This window comes from Sebastes fasciatus, chromosome 17, assembly GCF_043250625.1.
Source record: "Sebastes fasciatus isolate fSebFas1 chromosome 17, fSebFas1.pri, whole genome shotgun sequence".
NCBI lineage: Eukaryota > Metazoa > Chordata > Actinopteri > Perciformes > Sebastidae > Sebastes > Sebastes fasciatus.
In genome coordinates this window covers 15,146,142-15,167,541 of record NC_133811.1, presented here as the reverse complement: position 1 = coordinate 15,167,541, position 21,400 = coordinate 15,146,142, and the positions used below count along the sequence as shown (strand labels likewise).

The 21,400-nt window shown below is 40.1% G+C and overlaps 1 protein-coding gene across 2 annotated transcripts in view; it reads left to right on the top strand.

Annotated features, from left to right (window-relative positions):
• vps50 (VPS50 subunit of EARP/GARPII complex) overlaps positions 1-21,400 on the top strand; it is a 130,901-nt gene that overhangs the window by 59,663 nt on the left and 49,838 nt on the right. For both annotated transcript variants that reach the window (XM_074614628.1, XM_074614627.1), the window contains exons 14-20: positions 9,205-9,290; positions 9,480-9,574; positions 11,977-12,075; positions 14,461-14,551; positions 16,605-16,790; positions 18,932-19,050; positions 20,382-20,488. In XM_074614628.1, coding sequence (XP_074470729.1) covers positions 9,205-9,290; positions 9,480-9,574; positions 11,977-12,075; positions 14,461-14,551; positions 16,605-16,790; positions 18,932-19,050; positions 20,382-20,488 — 783 coding nt within the window. The remainder of the gene's footprint in view (positions 1-9,204; positions 9,291-9,479; positions 9,575-11,976; positions 12,076-14,460; positions 14,552-16,604; positions 16,791-18,931; positions 19,051-20,381; positions 20,489-21,400) is intronic.

The window sequence follows — 21,400 nt, the reverse complement described above, 5'->3', positions numbered from 1 at the left end:
TAGGTGTGCATGCAAATTAAAAAAAGACTATTTGTAATGCTCAAACTGCACCAAATAAGAACTGAATAAATTAAAGAGGACCTATTATGCTCATTTTCAGGTGCATACTTGTATTTTGGGTTTCTACTAGAACATGTTTACAAGATTTAACGTTAAAAAAAATGCTTTACTTTTGTCATACCGGCTGTGCTGCAGCACCTCCTTTTACTTACTGTCTGAAACGCTCTGTTTGAGATCCTAGCTTCCCCCTCCCGAACAGTCCAGTCTGCTCTGATTGGTCAGTTGGCCCACTCTGTTGCGATTAGTCAACCGAACCAAACTCTTTGGACTCTGCTCCAGCTCCGCTCTAACTAGTTTTGTTTGAGGGCGTGCCTAACTATCTGTTATGCAACTGTGTTACTTGGTGACATCACCACGTTACAGAAAAAAAGGCAGGACTTAAAGCAAGGCGTTTCAGTCAGTTCAGGAGCAGTGTTTCTGTGGGGGAAAGTAACTCCCTTTGGCGTGGACTTTGGGCTTTGTTTCTTTGCAGACCTTTTACATGCACAAAAAACTATATAACACACTAAAGGAAAAGGAATAAAGCATAACAGGTCCCCTTTAGGCTTGTTGCGGTAGTCAGGAAAATATCCTCACCGTCACATCCCTAATCCCCTTTAATTTAAATTAATAGGGTATAAAGTGATATGGAAATATAATTTTCCTATTTCCTATACTATTTCATTTTGTGTTGTCATAATATTCTAAAACTACAAGCTGCGTTTTGACTTTTCTCTTGCTAAATGTTTACAGATTTATGCAAAGTCATGCACATTTTGCTCCTCTATGAGTGGTTTGAAACCAGCTGGGAGCTTAGTCCCCTGTGGGTGTTTGTCCTGTGAGTCACCAAGAACTCCGTCACCCAGAATGCCACCAAAGGTCGAATGCTGGTTACCACCTACGGATTGGCAAAGGGAGGCTTTCCCGGTCATTTGCCTTCTCCTCCCTCTCTGCAGTAACAAGCTTTAATGACCATTATTAAAGCTTTCTAAGTAGATAACATGAGCAGGCTGTCTGCACCCCGCCTCACCAAGGCAACAGTGGGAGTTAGCAGTGACACAAACTAAACTGACAGCAACCGCAGAGTCGGGGGAACTAATGGGGATATAATTGTTTAAACGATGTGTGGAAAAGAGGACAAATGGGAGAAAAAGAATAATTTAATATATGGAATAAAACCATTATGGATTCAGAAGTATCAATACATGCAGTACCTTTTTTAAATGTTTTTAAGAGAGTAACTATTTCTAACTAACTTCTTCATTAGAAGAAGACAATAAATGGCAACAGAGTTGTCACTATGAGATTTTAGTTTTAGTTTTATCTAGGGCTGTCAAACGATTCAAATATTTAATCGCATGATTGTCCAAATTGAATCGCGACTAATCGAAAATGAATCACACATTTTTTTTATCTGTCCAAAATGTACCTTAAAGGGAGATTTGTCAAGTATTTAATACTCTTATCAACATGAGAGTGGGCAAATATGCTTGCTTTATGAAATGTATGTATATATTTATTATTGGAAATCAATTAAGAACACAAAACAATGACAAATATCGTCCAGAAACCCTCACAGGTACTGCATTTAGCATAAAAAATATGCTCAAATCATAACATGGCAAACTGCAGCCCAACGGGCAACAACAGCTGTCAGTGTGTCAGTGTGCTGACTTGACTATGACTTGCCCCAAACTGCATGTGATTATCATAAAGTGGGCATGTCTGTAAAGGGGAGACTCGTGGGTACCCATAGAACCCATTTCCATTCACATATTTTGAGTTCAGAGGTCAAGGGAGCCCTTTGAAAAGGGCCATGACAGTTTTTCTCGCCAAAATTTAGCATACGTTTTGAGCGTTATTTAACCTCCTTCGCGACAATCTAACCCTGACCTTGCACGTCAGCTGGATTCTCGCAATGTCACAAGATCACACGACAATCATGGTATCAAATGTCACACAAAAGTCAATTTTGTCAGGCTTGAAGTAATGCATTTGTGTCTGGCTTGCCAGACAACGGACCAATCAGCATCCTGTGAGGAGCTACTGGCAGCTGCGGACGTGGCTTAGGTACGTGAGCCTGGTGAAACCATAGTGTGAGACGATATGGAGAGGCTGCTGTTTGTTCTAAACTGCAATAGCATCAGTTATATCAGAACTGGAGAGTATTTCTTCATTGAAAGAAGAGCAAAGAACAGCGCTGAAGGCGACGTTTTTGGCCTTCAGTTTGTTTCTCTTTCCTTAGTTTGATTAACAGATGGTTCATCCAATCACCTGTCAAGGGTCCGGTTACATAATTCAGACTCTGAAACTTTGATAGACAAGGGAATTCTCATTTTTAATCAGCTTTTAGAAATATAGTTAATACTGCAGTATTTAAAAAGGGTGCAATTAGTTTTTGCTCTTTTTCCGTTGATACAGCCTTACTCTTTCTGGTGCAACCGGTGCTCTGTTTTGGCAACCTCAGTTTCACCTCAATTGCTCTCTCTTTTCCTCACACCCGCTAACTCCCACTGCCGCCCTTGTGCTCATTAAAGGAAACCCAGTTATGTTAAGTTCCCGTATCACGATGTCTCCCAAGCCCTATGCTCTTTGGGCTTTTAGTGAACGATGCAATTGGTGAAACCAGTTCTGTCCTTATTAATGACTCAAATTACAACCATTGTTATTGGGGTGGGGTCTCAAGGACAGTGTTTGAACCTCCCCCCAATTTAAGACATCCTTTGAATTTCCCAGTCATGTTTGATTAAACCCTGCCACAATGTCATTAGAAATCATAAATAGTAATGGGAATAAAATGATATTATTGGCTGTGGAGGTAATTATGAAAGGATGAGAACGGATTGAATTTGAAATGCATCATGAGCAGCACACTCCCAGTGAAGGTCAGAATCTGAGATGAATACGAACACCATTTATTTCATATACAGACGTAGGCAAAATTGTTGGTACTCTTCCGTTAAAGAAAGAAAAACCCACAAAGGTCACTGAAATAACTTGAAACTGAGAAAAGTAATAATAAATAAAAATGTATTGAAAATTAACTAATGAAAATGAGACATTGCTTTTGAATTTTGGTTCAACAGAATCATTTTAAAAAACAAACTAATGAAACTGGCCTGGACAAAAATGATGGTACTCTTAACTTAATATTTAGTTGCACAACCTTTTGAGGCAATCACTGCAAACAAGTGATTTCTGTAACTCTCAATGAGACTTCTGCACCTGTCGACAGGTATGTTGGCCCACTCCTCGTGAGCAAACTGCTCCAGCTGTCTCAGGTTTGAAGGGTGCCTTCTCCAGACTGCATGTTTCAGCTCCTTCCACAGATGTTCAATAGGATTTAGATCAGGGCTCATAGAAGGCCACTTCATAACAGTCCAATGTTTAGTTCTTAGCCATTCTTGGGTGTTTTTAGCTGTGTTTTGGGTCATTATCCTGTTTGAGGACCCATGACCTGCAACTGAGACCAAGCTTTCTGACACTGGGCAGCACATTTCGCTCCAGAATGCCTTGATAGTCTTCAGATTTCATTGTACCCTGCACAGATTCAAGACACCCTGTGCCAGATGCAGCAAAGCAGCCCCATAACATAACCGAGCCTCCTCCATGTTTCACATTAGGTACAGTGTTCTTTTCTTTGGATGCTTCATCTCTTCGTCTGTGAACATAGAGCTGATGTGACTTGCCAAAAAGCTCCAGTTTTGTCTCATCTGTCCAAAGGACATTCTCCCAGAAGCTTTGTGGCTTGTCAATATGCATTTTGGAAAATTCCAGTCTCGCTTTTTTATGATTTGGTGTCCTCCTGGGTCGTCTTCCATTAAGTCCACTTTGGCTCAAACAGTGACGGATGGTGCGATCGGACACTGATGTACCTTGACCTTGGAGTTCACCTCTAATCTCTTTGGAAGTTGTTCTGGGCTCTTTGGTTACCATTCGTATTATCCGTCTCTTCGATTTGTCATCAATTTTCCTCTTGCGGCCACCTCCAGAGAGGTTGACTACAGTCCCATGGACCTTAAACTTCTGAATAATATGAGCAGCTGTAGTCACAGGAACATCAAGCTGCTTGGAGATGGTCTTATAGCCTTTACCTTTAACATGAAGGTCTATAATGTTCTTTCTCATCTCCTGAGACAACTCTCTCCTTAGCTTTCTGTGGTCCATGTTCAGTGTGGTACACACCATGATACCAAACAGCACAGTGACTACTTTTCACCCTTTAAATAGGCAGACTGACTGATTACAAGTTTGAAGATACCTGTGATGCTATTTACAGGACACACCTTAGTTTAATATGTCCCTATGGTCAAATTATTTTCAATCTTTTCTAGGGGTACCATAATTTTTGTCTAGGCCAGTTTCATCAGTTTGTTTTTTAAAATGATTCTGTTGAACCACAATTCAAAAGCAACAGCTGATTTTCATTAGTTAATTTTCAGTAAATTTTTATTTATTATTACTTTTGTCAGTTTCAAGTTATTTCAGTGACCATTGTGGGGTTTTCTTTCTTTAACGGAAGAGTACCAACAATTTTGCCTACGTCTGTAAATCCATATACCAAGGAAAAAAATGACCAATTCTGAGTGTGATGATTGCAATCAGTCTGTGGGAGGAGAAGATAAACGTCCATGGTATAGCTCGGAGAGGTATTCTTGCTGACCAGAATTTAAATTTGATTTAACTGTTGTGAAAGTGCTATCTCCTTGGAGCCAAATCATCTTGCTCGTCTGGTGCTCAAAACCGCCATTATCCCTTCTTAGTAACAGGGGAAGCTTTCGCTCCCCCTAGAGATAAGATACACTTGACCATGTCAAGTTAATATGTGAATCAGTGTCGTGAAAACAACATGATACTGTCCATGACACAGGCTTTCTGTTTTGATGCACTCACAAGATTATTAACAAAGACGTCCTAAATCTGTTTAACACTGAAACAAACATGAAAGCAGATTCAGCTTTTGAAATTCTTGAGACAAAAAGATGCAAATTCTGTGAGATGATTTGATGAGTGTGTGGTAGAAGATGCAGATAATGAAGATTGCCATAGAAGGAAAACACTTTATTGTAGAAAATTGTTGCATTTTTGAATGTTGCGCTTGACAGATTTTTTCCCCCACTAGTTTTCATTTGATATATTGTTTGAACTTAATGCTCGGCTAAGCTTCTTGTTAAGATGGATAATTATTGCAGTGGACAATCGGAGGCACAGGCTTATTACCCATTAATGATGTTTAAGGGAAGCCCACTGTGTCAAGCTATTCTGCTCTTTGGCGTATTGAGCCTACTGTCAGAATCTATAATGAGGCCGGGCAGATCCTCTCTGCTGCTAATTGTATGCCACAGAGTACGATTAGCACAGGTCCTGTGGGCAAAGCTGTGGGCTACTCTACATACAGACTGATGAAAAAGAACAATAGAGTACGAAAACCTCGTGAGGTGAACGATGCTGCACAGGACAGAGTTCTTCTTCCACTTTGTTTCTCAGAGAGGTGATCAGGCCATGGGGATGTTAATGATTAATTGATAATTAATGAATCGTGGCTAAGAGTACTCCACCCATTTATTTCACTCCTATAACATTGACTACGTTTAAATGCACACTAATATTCCACTATTACTTTATTCCGAATTGAATGCGGGTCATGTAAACAGCATATTACGTTTGGATATTATGAATTAGGCTTTATTCCAAATGGAGCATTTTCAGATTAAGAAATGGGATATGCCGATATTATTCGGCTTTTTGGCGCATTATTTGGACGTGTATCGGAATATGCAATTAGGTGTTTTACAACAGTTTGCGACACACAGCCTCTTGCCTTTTCCCTGAATCTTGTTTGCAGCCAGCTCTCTTCGTTGTACATAAACCAACTAGCCAACAGTTTACAGAGATGCATGCCCAAAAGAAAAGCCCACATTTCTGGTCGGAAGGAGAAACACACCTACTTCTAAACATTATGACTTGTTGAAGGAATGAAAGAACAACCGACGTTGACCCGACATTGACCCAAGTGATGTAAATCTTTCAGACTTCTCTCAGCTCTATTTTTTCACATAGGCAGTAGTATTCCCCCAACACCTGTAAACAGACTTTGATGTGTAAATCAAAGGAGATCCCCTTTGCAGTAAGAATGTGATTGAAAAAGGATATCGATAATGTAGAAAGTCGGTAACCTCTGGACATTGGCTCCATCAGTTCAGTCAGTTCCATATGGCATACAGTGGATAACAATTGTCGTTTCATTTCTAAAACATCATGGTAAAAGATAGTGTTTCTTTCAGGCAATATATATGTCATTATATAATCCCAGGATGACCCTTCAATGTATTTGTGTCACACCTGAACAACCCACTGCTTTTTACAGCTAAAGTTTTCATTCTTCTCTTTTTTTTTTCTATCACCATAAAGTAATACCTTCACAGACTCCAAGGTTTCTGAGAAGCTTTGATTAATCCAGGTTCACTGATCCCCAACTATGTCGTTTGGTTTAGGTTTTTCATGTCTTTTAACCTCTTAATGCCGCTTTTGATCATGTTTTTTTTCTTCTTTTTTCTCTCCTTTAAACAGCTCAATAACTCCTTACTCAGGGCATCTTGGTTGTGAAGGCTTTCTTCACCTCGTCCTGCCCTTTCTCTTGCTCTCCGTCATTATATGTAATTACGGAATTAGATATACACGGTGTGTGGGTGTAATAAAATTGATGTTTGTACTTTTTTTTAATGGATGTGCTCTTTTGTTCTGGTGTTGCATTATGAGAACACCCTCACTGCCACCGTTTCTCAGGTCACAAAGGGACATGTTTGATATGCAGTTTTGTGGTTGAGTATAGTTTATTTGTTAAAAAAACAGGCGAAATGGCGAGAGATATTTATCGTCTTGCTCAGAAGACCAACGCCTCACCCAGCGGGTTCAGTGAACAGTTGCTCTGTTTTGACTACAGCTTGGAGATTTCTGAGTCTAGCTGAGTTAAATTATGTGTGTGTATGTTTAAGGCTTTAGGTCTTTCAACCGTCTCACTGCTTCAGTAAAAGAAAAACACTACCCATGATTCATGCCTGTCTCCCTTGTTTTCTTTGACTAACGTGTCTAACCATCATCTGGTTTAATGGTTAATGAAGGACATGATCTACAACGAGATCCACACGTATTATGTCAGTGACACATTTATGTTTTCTTCAGTGCTCTTAAACTGAGGACTGACATCTAAAGTCTTGGAAGTTCTTGCCTCTTGAAAGTCAAACTCATCAATAATCTGTTGCCCTGCCTGTGATTGGCTCACATGGAGATGGATTCAGTGTGTGGGTTCACCAAATTGTTATGGTTGCCTGTAAATATACACTCCTGTCCAATACTTGAAGAGAATGTGCAGATGTTGCAGCAGACTTTTTTTACTTTGGGTTTTGGCTATAGGGCCATGACCAGAGTTATTTGTTTCTCTCCTGCTTAGAAACTGTTGCGATTATGTAATTGGACTTGTCATTCGGGGTGTTATATATTGCACTGAATGTTGTTCAATAACGGTCAGTGGGAAACCTCCAGGTCTGAAAAGTGAAGCCAGTGCAGAAGTGGCAAAAAGAAGTCTGATTGTATAGAAGTCTATGAGAAAATGACCCTATACTTCTCACTTGATTTATTACCTCAGTAAACATTGTAAACATGAGTTTATGGACTCAATCACTAGTTTCAAGTCTTCTTCTTCAATACAGCATGATGTTCATTTAGTAAATTATGGTCCTATTTAAAGTCAAATAGACAATAAAGCAGGTTATGCTTTAGGGCGTGGCTACCTTGTAATTGACAGGTTGTTACCACGTCCTAGAATTTTAACTATTACACAGTGTGTTTTCAGTTCATGAAAGTTAATTTAACATTTTGGTCGCCCTAAAAATGTCTTATTCAGCGTTCGGTTGCGCTTAGCTCCATCCTCTCGTGTCAAGAGGGCGACGGCCAAAAAATGCCAAAATTCAAAACAGCAGTCCACAAACCAATGTGTGACGACGCTGTGACTACATCCACTTCTTATATACAGTCTATGCTAACGATTGAGTTGGTTATCAGGGTGCTGCAGTGGGTAGGGAGGCCTTCCTTCCTACAGAGAGAGCTAGGATTGAGGTTCCCATCTCCACAAGCATATTCATCATTAAAGCGTCTTTGTGACACTAAATCCCTTAGAGGAGAGCAGCCCTATAGCTGACCCCGGCAGCTGGCATCACTGTAGAGTAGATTTTAAAAGATATATATTTAATGTGTAGTTGTGGTTTTTATTCATTTTAAAAGAGAGTTATATTATGCCCATTAACAATAATCAAGGCAAACCACAAACATTGACCTGTCCACATTTCTGTCTTTTATTGTGGGGTTCACAGCCACCTGCTTGTTGACTCTGCTGCTGGCTTTCCTAGAGATCCACTTCAGACAGAGCGAGCGAGCAGCTTGAGACTGATTGAAGCAATTTTCAGCCCGTAGGAAATTATCGCAGCCACAATGACATTGTAGCTTCTAAAGTGTCTGCTCCACATGGTATCCTATCTGATCGGCGAGAAGAAAAAAAAACACACACACACAAAAGAAAGGACAGTGAGCTGATAGAGGAGTGACCGTGGTAACTGGAGATGTTGGTTAAATTTTTCTGGCTGTCTGACAGCGACCAGGTCCTCGGCACCTTATTTAAGTGTCATCCAGTATTGTCATATCGGGTTCTAGGTCGGTCGCTGTCAGTTTTTGCTCTCTTGAGGGAGTCTGTGACCTATAAGCTCTTGTCAAACTGACAACCACTTTTGTGCAGAAAGTCTTCAGCTAAAATTCAGTCTGTCTACATGGTCAAACTAACAATGAAGGACTATACTGTCTCGCACGTCAGATCTGCACATCAACTATGCCATATTATATATATTTCACATTTCATTATTATCAAAGAGATGTTTTTCATTTGCTTCTTCATCAACCATAAGAATAGTCTTTTTTGACTTTTGTATGATCCAGTCTGCTTGCGTGTCATTGTGCAGATGTTCATTGAAATAAGTAAATAAAATCCTTTGAGTCATCCTGAAATGACACAGCCAAACAATAGATAAATAAGATGCATAAGAGGGGGAGATGGAATTTTATCAGTCTCATTGTTAGTTTTTAATCCGTTTGTGTGCTTTGTTTGAATGCCCCTAGGTGACGCAGCAGAGACTGATGAGTCTGTGGTGGACCGCGTCTATGTGAAGAAGAAGCTGGAGCATGGACTGACACGGATCTGGCAGGTTGGAACGAATATATCTTTCTTTGCATGGTCTTAGCATGTCCCGTCCTTCCTCTTCCTCATGTTTCTCTCCACATAGTCATTCCACAAGCAGCAAGGTTTCTTCCTCCCTCTTCGCTCCTTGCTTTTCATTTCTTTTCCCTCACATTTCTGTTTGAATCACCACGTCCCTCTCCTTTCTCCTCCTCAGGACGTCCAGTTGAAAGTGAAGGCCTACATCCTGGGGACAGACATGTCTAACTTCAAATACGACGATTTCATAGTGGTACTGGATGTCATCAGCAAGTACGCCGCAGGACCAGAGCAGTCCGCTCATCCTTGTTTCTACTAATTGGTCTTCATTATCTTGCCATTGCTGTCCCTTTCTCTGTCTTGTCTTTTTTTTTTATCTTCTTTCAGGTTGATGTACTTTCACAAGTCTCTCTTTTTTTTCCCCTCGGTCACTTCCTCACTAATTGATTGAGATTATGCGAACACACTTGCACACAAACACAACATGCTCCTTTGTCCAGAAAGAAAATTAACATTGACTTTGTTTACATGCACATCAAAACTGAAATTATAATGCCAGGAAGTCCAAACACCACACTTTGATTATATTAACTCTGATTATAATATTGTGATACGCAAATAGGAAGTGTACACACCTTTCTTGAACTGTACTCAACCTGTGTTGCTCAGCTCATTGTTGCTGTATGTGGGAGTGAAGCCTCTACTTGGCCGGAACAAGTTTGTGGGTGGAGGGAAGAGACATGTTTGTAAACACAATCCAGGATATTACTGTGTATGTTTTCAAGTCTACCTGAAATTATGCCTATTTATTTGTGGCATCATATTAAATTTGAGGTCCTGCGACCCAAATCAATACCATAAAGGGAGAAATTTACATTTAGTGTTTGTTGATCTAATGAAGCTGCTGTTTGCATGACAGTTCTGTACATACTGTATATGAGGTCATCTGAAACAGCTGTTTGCCTGGTCAGCTTCCTAAAAATGTCAAAATTGTATTATTTAGTTTTATTATTAGTTATTTTAGATGGCTTACTTCAAATGCAGACTCATGTGGTCTTTTTTTCTTCAATACCATTGCTAACAAAACATTGTCTGTCCCTTGACTGGCAAGTTACATTCACCAGAGCAAGTCTGTTTACATGGTGTGTCTGTGCCCCTGCTGGCTCAGCTGTCACTCAAACACACACAGTGGTCTTCCTCCAGAGGCGTTGAGGCTAAAGGGCTGTTTTTGATCGTTTAAAAAAATCACTTTTACATTTTTGACTACAAAAAAGCCCCTTGAATTTTAAGGATTGTTTATGCAGAACCATATACTATAAATGTACAAAGTAGGACTGTCAATTGTTTGAAATAGTTAATCGCGATTAATTGCAAATTAATCACACATTTTTTTTATCTGTTCAAAATGTATTTTGAGTATTTAATACTCTTATCAACATGGGAGTTCGCAAATATGCTTGCTTTATTCATATGTATGTATATATTTATTATTGGAAATCAATTAACAACACAAAACAATGCCAAATATTGTCCAGAAACCCTCACAGGTACTGCATTTAACATAACAAATATACTCAAATCATAACATGGCAACTCAAGCCCAACAGGCAACAACAGCTGTCAGTGTGTCAGTGTGCTGACTTGACCTTAAGGGGAGACTTGTGGGTACCCATACAACCCATTTTCAGGTCAAGGGACCATGCCCATTTTTCCTCGCCAAAATTTAGCATAGATTTTGCAGTATTTTCACTCTAGCTTTTAGAGTGAGCTCGCTACAACCTAACAATCACAAGTTGCGTTAATGCATAACAAATTTGTGTTAAACGCGTGATTATCGCATTAACTTTGACAGCCCAAATACAGAGTGAAATGTATATATTTTTAGGAATAAAACTTTAAAGGAACAGTGTGTAACATTTTGGGGGATCTATCAGCAGAAATGTAATATAATATTCATAACTATGTTTTCATTAGTGTATAATCACCTGAAACTAAGAATCTTTGTGTTTTCGTTAGCTTAGAATGATCCCTTCATATCTACATAGGGAGCAGGTCGTCTTCATGGAGTCCACCATGTTGCTCCGCCATGTTTTTACAGCAGCCCAGAACGGACAAACCAAACACTGGCTCTAGAGAGAGCCTTTTGCGTTTTTACATCACCTGAAGGCCACAGCAGTTCTCCGACACTTTTGTGAAACTGCGGTAACGTGAGCTGCAGACTGCAAAACCGTACTCAGTGCACTCGGTGGCTCAGCTTGAAAAGGGAGGAGTGAGCAGAGTGGTATTCAATTGGTTGCAATCTGCAACCACACCACTAGATGCCGCCAAATCCCACATACTGTACCTTTAAAATTACTACATTACCACTTTACTCATATAGATGGAAAACGGTTAATGAAATCATTACCTTAATCACAGTAGCCCTAACTTGCAGGGGTCGCATCATTGTGCGCACGTTCACTACAAATAAACTTATCATCAACAGGCAGCCATCAAAGAGTCCTCTTGTTCTCCTTACACCAGGTCTTCTCACTACATGCTCCATCAGATAAATGTGCCAGTGACAAATCCCTTTTGTCTTATCTCTTCCCTTTTTTCTTTCGCTGCTTCTCTCCTCTTCCTTCATCATTGTCTCTGTCATCCTCTATTCCCTCATCCTTCAACATCTCTTCCAGGTTGATGCAGGTTGGCGAGGAGTTCTGCGGCAGTAAGTCAGAGGTCCTGCAGGAGTCTATCAAACGCCAGAGTGTCAACTACTTTAAGAACTATCACAGGTAAGACGTCTCTATTGCTTCTGGATCATTTCCTGAATCCTGTAACAATTAGACATAACTTCTTTTCATTCACCGAGCTGATGGGATTGATTGTGTTTGAACAATTAGACACAGAGCACATGGATCTGACATGCGCAGCCCCTGATGAAACTGAAAGAAAGCTGTCGAGACGCTAGCAGATGAAACTGATTCTTGGACAGGTTGATTGGCAGAAACTTTTATGCACAATCACAACCATTGGCTGCCTCGATCAGGCTCTATTCCCGGCGTAACCCTCTTCGGAGTAGACGTGTAATTACACGGTAACGCTCGCTGAGCTGGAAGCACATGTACCTCCTGATTACGTAACCCCCTGCCAACCGCATGAATATGTATGCCTTCACACAGACAGCGCCACATCATCAGATGTGATTTGCATTGATCGGTGTTGTGATTACCCGTCAGGATACATTGATAAGATTCTTGAATATCAGAATGCTAATAAGCTTCATTCCCGTGACACAAAATGGCAAAGGAAGGTAGATACACAGGCATGATGGGATACAGTGTGAAATAGTAATTGGAACTGAAAAAGGGAGAGGTAAAGGTGACAGACCCAGGGAGAGAGAAGAAGAAGAAGAGGAGGAGGTGGATACCAGACACCATTATGAAGGCACATTATCAACCCCCCCCCCCCTCCCACACACACACACACACACACACACACTCTCACATCTGCTCTGGTGGCCAGGAGGCTCCCAGCATGCATCATCTATACATCAGGCTTGATTCATTTTCCAGCCGGGTGTCATTCCCAGAGAGATTACCCATCAGTGAACTTTGACTGGCTGATGCCTGTATTTGTCTGTCAGCTGCCTGCAGTAACGCACTCAGTCATCGTGGCGGGTGTGTTGTTGGCCTGCGGGCGCAAAGGACAGAATGACATTGTCAAGGTTCAGACATGATAAATAACTAAGAGCTGCGCCTTTGGTAATTTCTGCTTTTCTCATTTTCTCTGATTGATTGGAATGTTTTCAAAGCTTTAATGTCCTTTTAATTCTCAATGCATTACATTAGAGGGGTATAAGAAAATATTGATACACTTGAGTATCGCGAAATTATGTTGTGTGATACTGTATAGATTCTCAAAAACACGACTTTTGATTAATAGTTTGTCAGTGTTTCATTGAGATTTTATGCTTATGGTCGTGTGTTCTTTATACTATGACAGTTTTCCAAAAATTTGATTTAAAAAAAATCGCAATATATTGAATTGTAACCCCTGTATCGTGATACAGTACACATCGTATCGCTAGATTACTGCCAATACATAGTCCTATTACATTAGAGGAAAATAATTGTTAGTTGTGTGAATCTTTTGGTATCTCATGATTCGATTTTATACGACGATACTTGGGGTCATGATTTGATTGAAAATCGATTCCTGATTCAAAATCAATTCTCGATTCAGTACATAGGGGTGCTAACTTCAGGATCTCCTCCAGTCCACTGTGTGCTAATAAAGGTGGTGTGGCAAATTGAAAATGAAAGTGTGCACAGTATAAGAGCATGGAGTTTTTCTTATAATTGAAAAAGTTATATGAATGGGTTGCACTAATGTAAACACACAAAGGCAAAGGGTCACATTTATTTGTGCTAAACTTGCACAAATAAAAACTTTTTTTCCAAAACGTTTTTAGTATTTCTCAATTCACAGTGACTTCAAGAATAAGAAGTTCAAGTTATACAAAAAATAAAAATGCTGCCTGTTTCATTAATATAATTGGTTTTCTTCGGCTACAGTAGCTGCCTTTTTATTTATCAGAAACTACCAATTTCAAAAATCACAGAGGATGAAAACACAATAAAGCCCCCCCCAACTCCTCCATCCCTAATAACTGTAGGGAAAAGACGCCAGCATGCGCTAAATGGAATGATTAAAATTAGATATCCCTTGTTTATTTCTGTTCCACAAGTCTTCCCTGTCTCTCGCCACTGCTCCGTGTTCTTTCACTTCTCATACTTCAAACACCTTTAAGACGAGTAACACGGGCTACTGCAGTGTTTGAAGTCAACACTGCTCTGACATTTCACACGGAAGGACTTGATATTTACCCAGCGGGTGACCATCAGGGTGGCTGTCTTGAGCTGTGATGACAGTTAACATGGAAACATGTTGCACACACCCACTCAATCACACACACACACACACACAAGCACCTCTTTCTTTTCATTGTGAATCAGTGACCTTTACAGGCTTTTTTCAGTCAGTACATTTAATCTGGACTCTCTCAAACCATGAAAAGACCTGAACTCACTGCTGACAACAGGTCAGTGATGGACACATGTCGACTTCACATGTCTTACGCCATCCCCGTTGCTATCTCTTTCTTCTCATCCCCTCAGGGCACGACTGGAAGAGCTGAGGATGTTTCTGGAAAATGAGACGTGGGAACTTTGCCCCGTCAAGTCTAACTTTAACATCGCCCAGCTCCATGTGAGTACGAATCACATCGCTGAGGCGAGAAAGTGAAGCACGACAGCATTCAATTATTCTACACTGTCACTCATCGCACACCACTGTGACATTTGCATAATGATATGAAACACATGGGGATCCTGCTCAATGATATTTGTGTGGAAGTGTGTGAAAGTTCACTGTACGTTATATAACACAGATGAAGATTAAATGGCTGTTGAATATCAGAGCCTATAATGTAGATCATGTACAACTTCCACTGAAATATTGTACTCATCTCATGGATATATTCTATAGCCAACTCAAAGAAGAGATCATTGTGCTTACAGCATGTTCAGCTCACTTCACCTGGAAGCAGAGATGATAAATGGAAAGAAAGATGTCAGAAAGATAAATGGAGTTAATTCAAATTCAGTTTTTTCAATTTCATCTTGTTTTCCCCTTTGTGTTCGTCTTGCTTGGGCACGTTTTGCAACAAACACACATGCCAAAGCATCTTCATTATACATAAAACCACTGCCATGAGAATATTGTGTGTCTACATTACCGTATGGTAAACAGGCAATGTCCATTAACCCTTTAAACCATGCTGGGCACTAACATAATGTAGTATTTTATCAGACTGCCATGAAAAGATACATACATGTGATTACGTATATAATATATGTACCTATTTTCCTTGAAGCCCCCCCTACTTGTAAGAAAAGCTTTTGGTAACGACCTCATTAATTTACTATAATAGCGTTAGAGCCAAAATAGCTTTTTGGTTATTGTGGTTAAATAAATGTAATTTATGGTGCTGTTAGACTGCTGCTAGACTGCCCTGTTAATACAGGTGCGTGCCTCCCTTTATGTTAAGCAGGAGTGAAAAATGTTGATTTTGAAAGGCTAAACGCCAACAAATATGGATTGATTATTTTGTTAGAATTTGCTACTAAGTCAAATATACATATTTTTAAATAGTTTTATAGGAAGACTTTTGTATAAATTATCCATTAAGTGTGTTATTATGATTACTGAACTGAAATTCTTATCTTTGTTATATTCTTCATATTTAGTTGATTGTGTTCTGAATTGTTATAATCATACTCAAATTGGGGTTGTTAAGTCTGTTCTCAGAAATTTCTTCACCTCATCTTTGGCACTTGGAGCTGTTTTTATCTTTTAAGTTCTTCCTAAACACTACATACCATTTTTGACTTGACCACCTTTTGAAATTATTTCAGTTCTTAAACTTGGAGCAATTCCCAATTAATAAATGATGCAGGGAAGTTTGATACTTAATACCATCTACAGCCCAAGGAGAGCCCATTGTTGAAGGCCAATGACTTGAAAGGGAACGAACAGAAATATCATGCAAGAACAAGCACATTGCCTCAGGCAGCTTGTTTTTGCCTTTGGGCCAATACATTTCCATGAGAACATGCACCAGATACCTGATATGTTATTCATCGATGTCCAAGGTGTGTTTTCTATTTTTCTACTAGTGTTTTCTGCCTAATCACGATTGCTGATTTGCAAATGCAGCCAACAATTAGCAAAATGTCAAAATGTTATTGAGAATTATTCTGTAACACTTAAACATTTTGAACAAACACAGAAAACACTGATCTTGAAATTATAATAACAAGAATATTATTGCATTTAGGAGACATAATACCTGAACGCAACACACCAGAAGTCAAAGATCAATGTCTCCTCGAAGAAAGATATTACACAGGTTATATACTTTTCTCTAAGACAAAGAAAACCTTTTCCATTGGTCAACTTACTTAACTTATTCAAAGTTTCCATCATTCTGACCAATTGGCAACCAGCCAGGCGCTGATCACACGTTAACATGAAACCTTCATGCTCTCTTCATGCCATGATTTAATGTACACACACATATATGTCCACGAAAACAGGGTCTCTCTTGTGTTTCAGGTGCAGATAATATGATTGATAACACAGGGCAAGTTTTGAAATGCTCAAGTTTCTAAACCTCTTCTCTTATGTGCCTCATCTGCGTCACCAAACATGAACCTACATTCATCTCTTGTCTGTCTCTGTTCCATCTCCTTCAATCCAGGAGTTTAAGTTCATGGGCCAGTGTCGCTCTCCGTCCGTCTCCCCGAGCAGACAGGCGGTGTCCTCGACCGGCCTGCCTCAGGAGGAGCTGTCTCTGTTCCAGCAGTACGTTCAGGAGGGAAACCCCTTCGAGATGCACGCTGAGAACAAAGAGGAGGAGACGGAGGACGTGCTGGCATCTAACGGGGTAAGTGGCAACACAGACTTCCAATTGATGCCTGCTTAATGGTTTGGAACTAGTTGTATTAGTGTGAAACGTGTGTTGCCCAGTCAGTCAGAAGGGCTGCAAAAGCAATTTATAGTTATACATGCCCATTTACTGTTGCCCATCATATACATTGTATTGTCTTTCCTTATGTGGGCCGTGTGCAGATCATATCTGATGATTCAGCCACCAGTCAGATACACCCACTTACATTAATAAGTATGTCTATTTAACAAGGCTACCTGTTGAGGTGCATCACCAAACAAGTTATTAAAGAGCCAAGTTGATTAATTGGGACATAATTACTGAGGGTCATTAAGTTGTTTACAGCAGTTCTCAAGCTGTCATCACCACAGCCATAACAAACTTGAATTAACGTTGTAGTGCAGAATTTGCATGATCATTATAGCACTATGATGCATAGGCTGATATGTAATATGAGCTGTTAAACAGCAAAAGATTTCCATGGGTAGATTAATTGGCTAAGAAAATAATAAATTTAAGAGTAAAGCTGTATATAATGGTGTAGCATCTTTGTCATTTAGTCATTTTAATATGCATTTTTGGGCTGCATCCATCAGGATTTAAGGCATTTGTCTCAGCAAAGTTTAGTACTATAGTGTAGTGTATAGTGTAGTATTTAGTACTTACTTTACTACTCTGTTTTGCGTTAGATATAAATAGGCAGCACTTCACCTTAAAAGAAATGTTTTACTGCTAAGTACGGTGCCGTTGTCCAGTAAAACTACTAGGCCTGTCACTTTAGTGCCATACATAATTGACAGGGCCTTTGACTCTACCATCACAGTATATTGAACAACATCCAAACAGTGGCTACTATTGTGTGGTTAAGAAGGAATAGGGGAATCAGTGAACATCCTGCAGTGTGTACTGTTAGCAGCTACACTAGTCAGGACCTTCTTGTTCCTTGAGGAAAGTTTCTAGTCTTTGTTATGACACAAAACAGCATTGCCTCTCTGGTACTGGCAAATCCTCATTGAAGCGTAGAAATGGCTTGGGTAGGCATTGGTGGGCAACTGGAGTACAAACACCACCTGTCTTTATTGTCTTGGTTAGCAGCACTGCAGCGTCGCTGCTAGCTGGACAGGTCAGCTTCGTGCAAAGCAGCCTGAACCTCTGTCTCTCTTTGTTGCATTTCTCTGCTCATACAGACCCACTTTTGACAACATTGTATGCTATAAAATGTGAAATATTAACTTCTGTGCATAAATGCTGGCACTTTTCAGCTCTGATCACAGACTGTGTCACCACAAGACGGAGAGAAGAAAACAAACCTAATCACAAATCAAAGCTTCTATAGGGCTCAACCAGATATCTATAACATGGATGCAGTGATCCAGAGAAGATACCTAGTACTGAAGATGATATACACATGTGCTCCTTGAAGTCCGAAAGCAGTTAGGTGTTCCTTCAAGGCTTATTTGTTGAACAAAACAGTATTTCTCTTCAAGAAAGTGGAGAAGAAATTACACAGGTGCCTCGATACCCTGACACATCACCCACTTTTTTTTTAATATATATCTATTGATATATTTTCCTTCCAGGCTCAACATCAAAAGCAATATCGCACTATCTAACATGTCAGGCTTCCAGAAGCCCTAGCTTGGCTCACTCTTAAGCTCGTAATCCTCTCTATATGGCCGTTGGGTTGCCTGAGCTTGCAGTTAAGGACAAAGAAAATATTGTTTTATTTCAGGGGAGCTTTAACCAGACTCTCCTCTGGGAGGTGAATTCATTTTCTTCTGTCATTTCATGGTTATATGCATCCATTAGGGCTAAAAGAGGGGGATACTTTCTTTTCCATTATAATCTTTTTTTGATAATTTATTAACAGCCCTTTAGTACAGTTTGGCTCTTCAGCGTTTTTCTTCTTGAGTAGCCAGTTTGTATTTGATGACATGATTTCCCCATGGCATCATTTTTTTTTCACACTTCCTCAATTCTTTCTCCTCTTTCACAGCTGGTGATGTGTCAGCAAAGTTGCACAGCAACTTGTTTTGATCCCTTCTGCTCATTACATCTGTACTGCATCTCTTCTTCGCACTGGCCGTTTGACCGTTTTTCATTGACTTCCATCTGATCTCTCTCTTCCCCAATTCAAGTACGAGTCAGATGAGCTGGAGAAGAGTGTGTACCAAGATTACGACAGCGACAGCGACGTCCCCGAGGAGCTCAAGCAGGACTACGTTGACGAGCAGACGGGTGATGTCCCCCTCAAGAGGTCAGCTCCAAGTCAAATTGTTTTACACCACACAGCTCAGGGTATGACAGGTGACATTAAAGGGTGTCCATCATTTCTCCTCCTGGCTATTTCGAATTTATGAAAGTAAGTGAACATGTACACCAAAAAAATAAGTAACTCACGTTAATCACAGATGCAAAAATACAATTATGTTATGATGATGTTTTTTAAAGAGGTCATAAAAGGAGGTGAAATCACCGCAATATGCCACTTTTTAATACATTTAGCAATGATAATTTTAGTTCCCCTCTGCCTAACCCTGCCAAGTAGGCAGAAAGCTTGTATAAAGCTTTTTGTCTACCCATGAAAAATTCTCTTTCTTCCCACCTCCGCCTACGTGATTGGTGACTATTAAGAGATGAAACGCTGTTTAATAAAAGCAGGCTCCTCTGCACCTTGTGTAAAAAGATTCATTTTCATTTGAATGAGAAATTTGAATGCAGTAGAGGAACGTTGATGTATTTTGTTTATTTTATTATCAGGGCGTGTTGAATTCTATGGGTGATGTAATTAATGCAAAAACAATTACCATCGTATAGCTGTAATTATTTACGTCTTCCTCGCTTTTAATGCAGCATGATGGAGTTATGAATTTTATAACCCTCCTTTATGAGTTTATAATTGTTTTTGTCAGTCTGCATGTGTACGTGGTGGACTGAATTATTAAGAAGCTATAGGATTGTGTGCGTATGTGCATATCTGAGAGCTGACATCAAATTTTACACCGTATTTGCACGGGAAACAGATGACCATTACTTATTCAGTAGCTCCTCATTACCGAAGCATTGTTACAATAATCATTTCCTGTCATGTAATGCACAATGACTTATTAATGGTATATCGTGATGTCTCGTCGTTTCACAGATCTGACACGCCTGATGTTTTTGCTTTAACTCTCCCCACATTCGATTTACCATTCCCCGTGTGTATTAACCTGACATTAGCCTATAGTCACTAAAATGCAAATTTCCCATTCTTATAAGCAGAAATCACCAATGGTTAATTATTGAATGGGTCGCATGGTCACATCCAGAAATTAGAAGGCCCATGTAATGATTGCTGGCTAATATGGCTCGATGAGCGGTGTCAGGGGTCTGGTACTCTAGGATCACCAGTTCAGAGACGTCACCACCGGGGTCCCTCTGTGGCTCCTGCATTGTGTAATGGGTTCTGATGGATCAATTAGAAGAGTCTGACCCGCACTGAGGTTTTTGAACCTGGCCGATCGTTGCTGAGGATTAGTGACGTTAACATAATTGACTATGCCCTACTTTTCTCTCTCGCCCTCCACATCCTTCACGCATCATCAGCGCGTCCCGAGAGACCATAAGAAGCAGGAAAAAGTCAGACTACAACCTTAATAAGACCAATGCACCGATCCTCACCAACACCACCCTCAACGTCATCCGGCTTGTCGGTGAGTCCTGCGCACACACACACACACATACACACACACATACACACACACACACATACACACACACACACTCACTCTCCCACTTAGCTCTCCTTGAGAACAGCCCAGACTCAGCCACAGTGGGCGTCCTCTCGAGCCCGTTGAGATTTCTATTTATTCACCAATGAAGCCAGCAGCTCATTGCGATCGGTACACTCTGCTGGTCTCTGCTGCTACCTGTGTGACTGAGCTGCACTAATAATTATTAGCCTTCAACCTAAGCTCTGACCTTTCGCTTGAAAAGAGGTGCTTGGACGTCTTTGTGACGTGGCTTTCAAGACGTCGGGGCCCTTACTTTGCAAAGCGTGCCCCTTGGCGATGTGACCTTCATGATGTGATTTTTCATGTGTGAAAGGGAATTAAACTTGGCAGTTATCTTTCCTGTGCGGTTGTACGGCTGAATAAATCTTGTGCTATATGAATTCCTTTAATAACCCAGGGTGATATAGATCTGCTTTCATTCTTAACATTTCAATAAAAAAAAAAGCCATTTAAATTGTCACTCTTCTGTTCATACTTAAAGACTTTCCTGCACATACAGTACAAAATAGAAATGTTTTCTTTTGTCTTTCCTCAGGAAAATGTGTAATATTGATTTACGGCTGTGTGGCAAAACTTAAAGTGTCAAACTGAGGGGAAAGCCAAAGTTTGATTCCAAGCAATCACTTCTAATTCAGTCTGTGCGGCTCGTTGATGGAGTTAGATTGCTCCCTGAGTTCTTGGTGCAGAATTCAAGAGAAAGGGTGTGAAAAATGAGAGTGTGAGAGAAATAGTGCTGTCTCAGTGGCAAAGCCAGCTAGATTGAGTTTATTTCTTTTTTTCCCCCCCTCCATTCATCAGTTCTGAGTCAATGGTAACCTTGTTACACCCCTG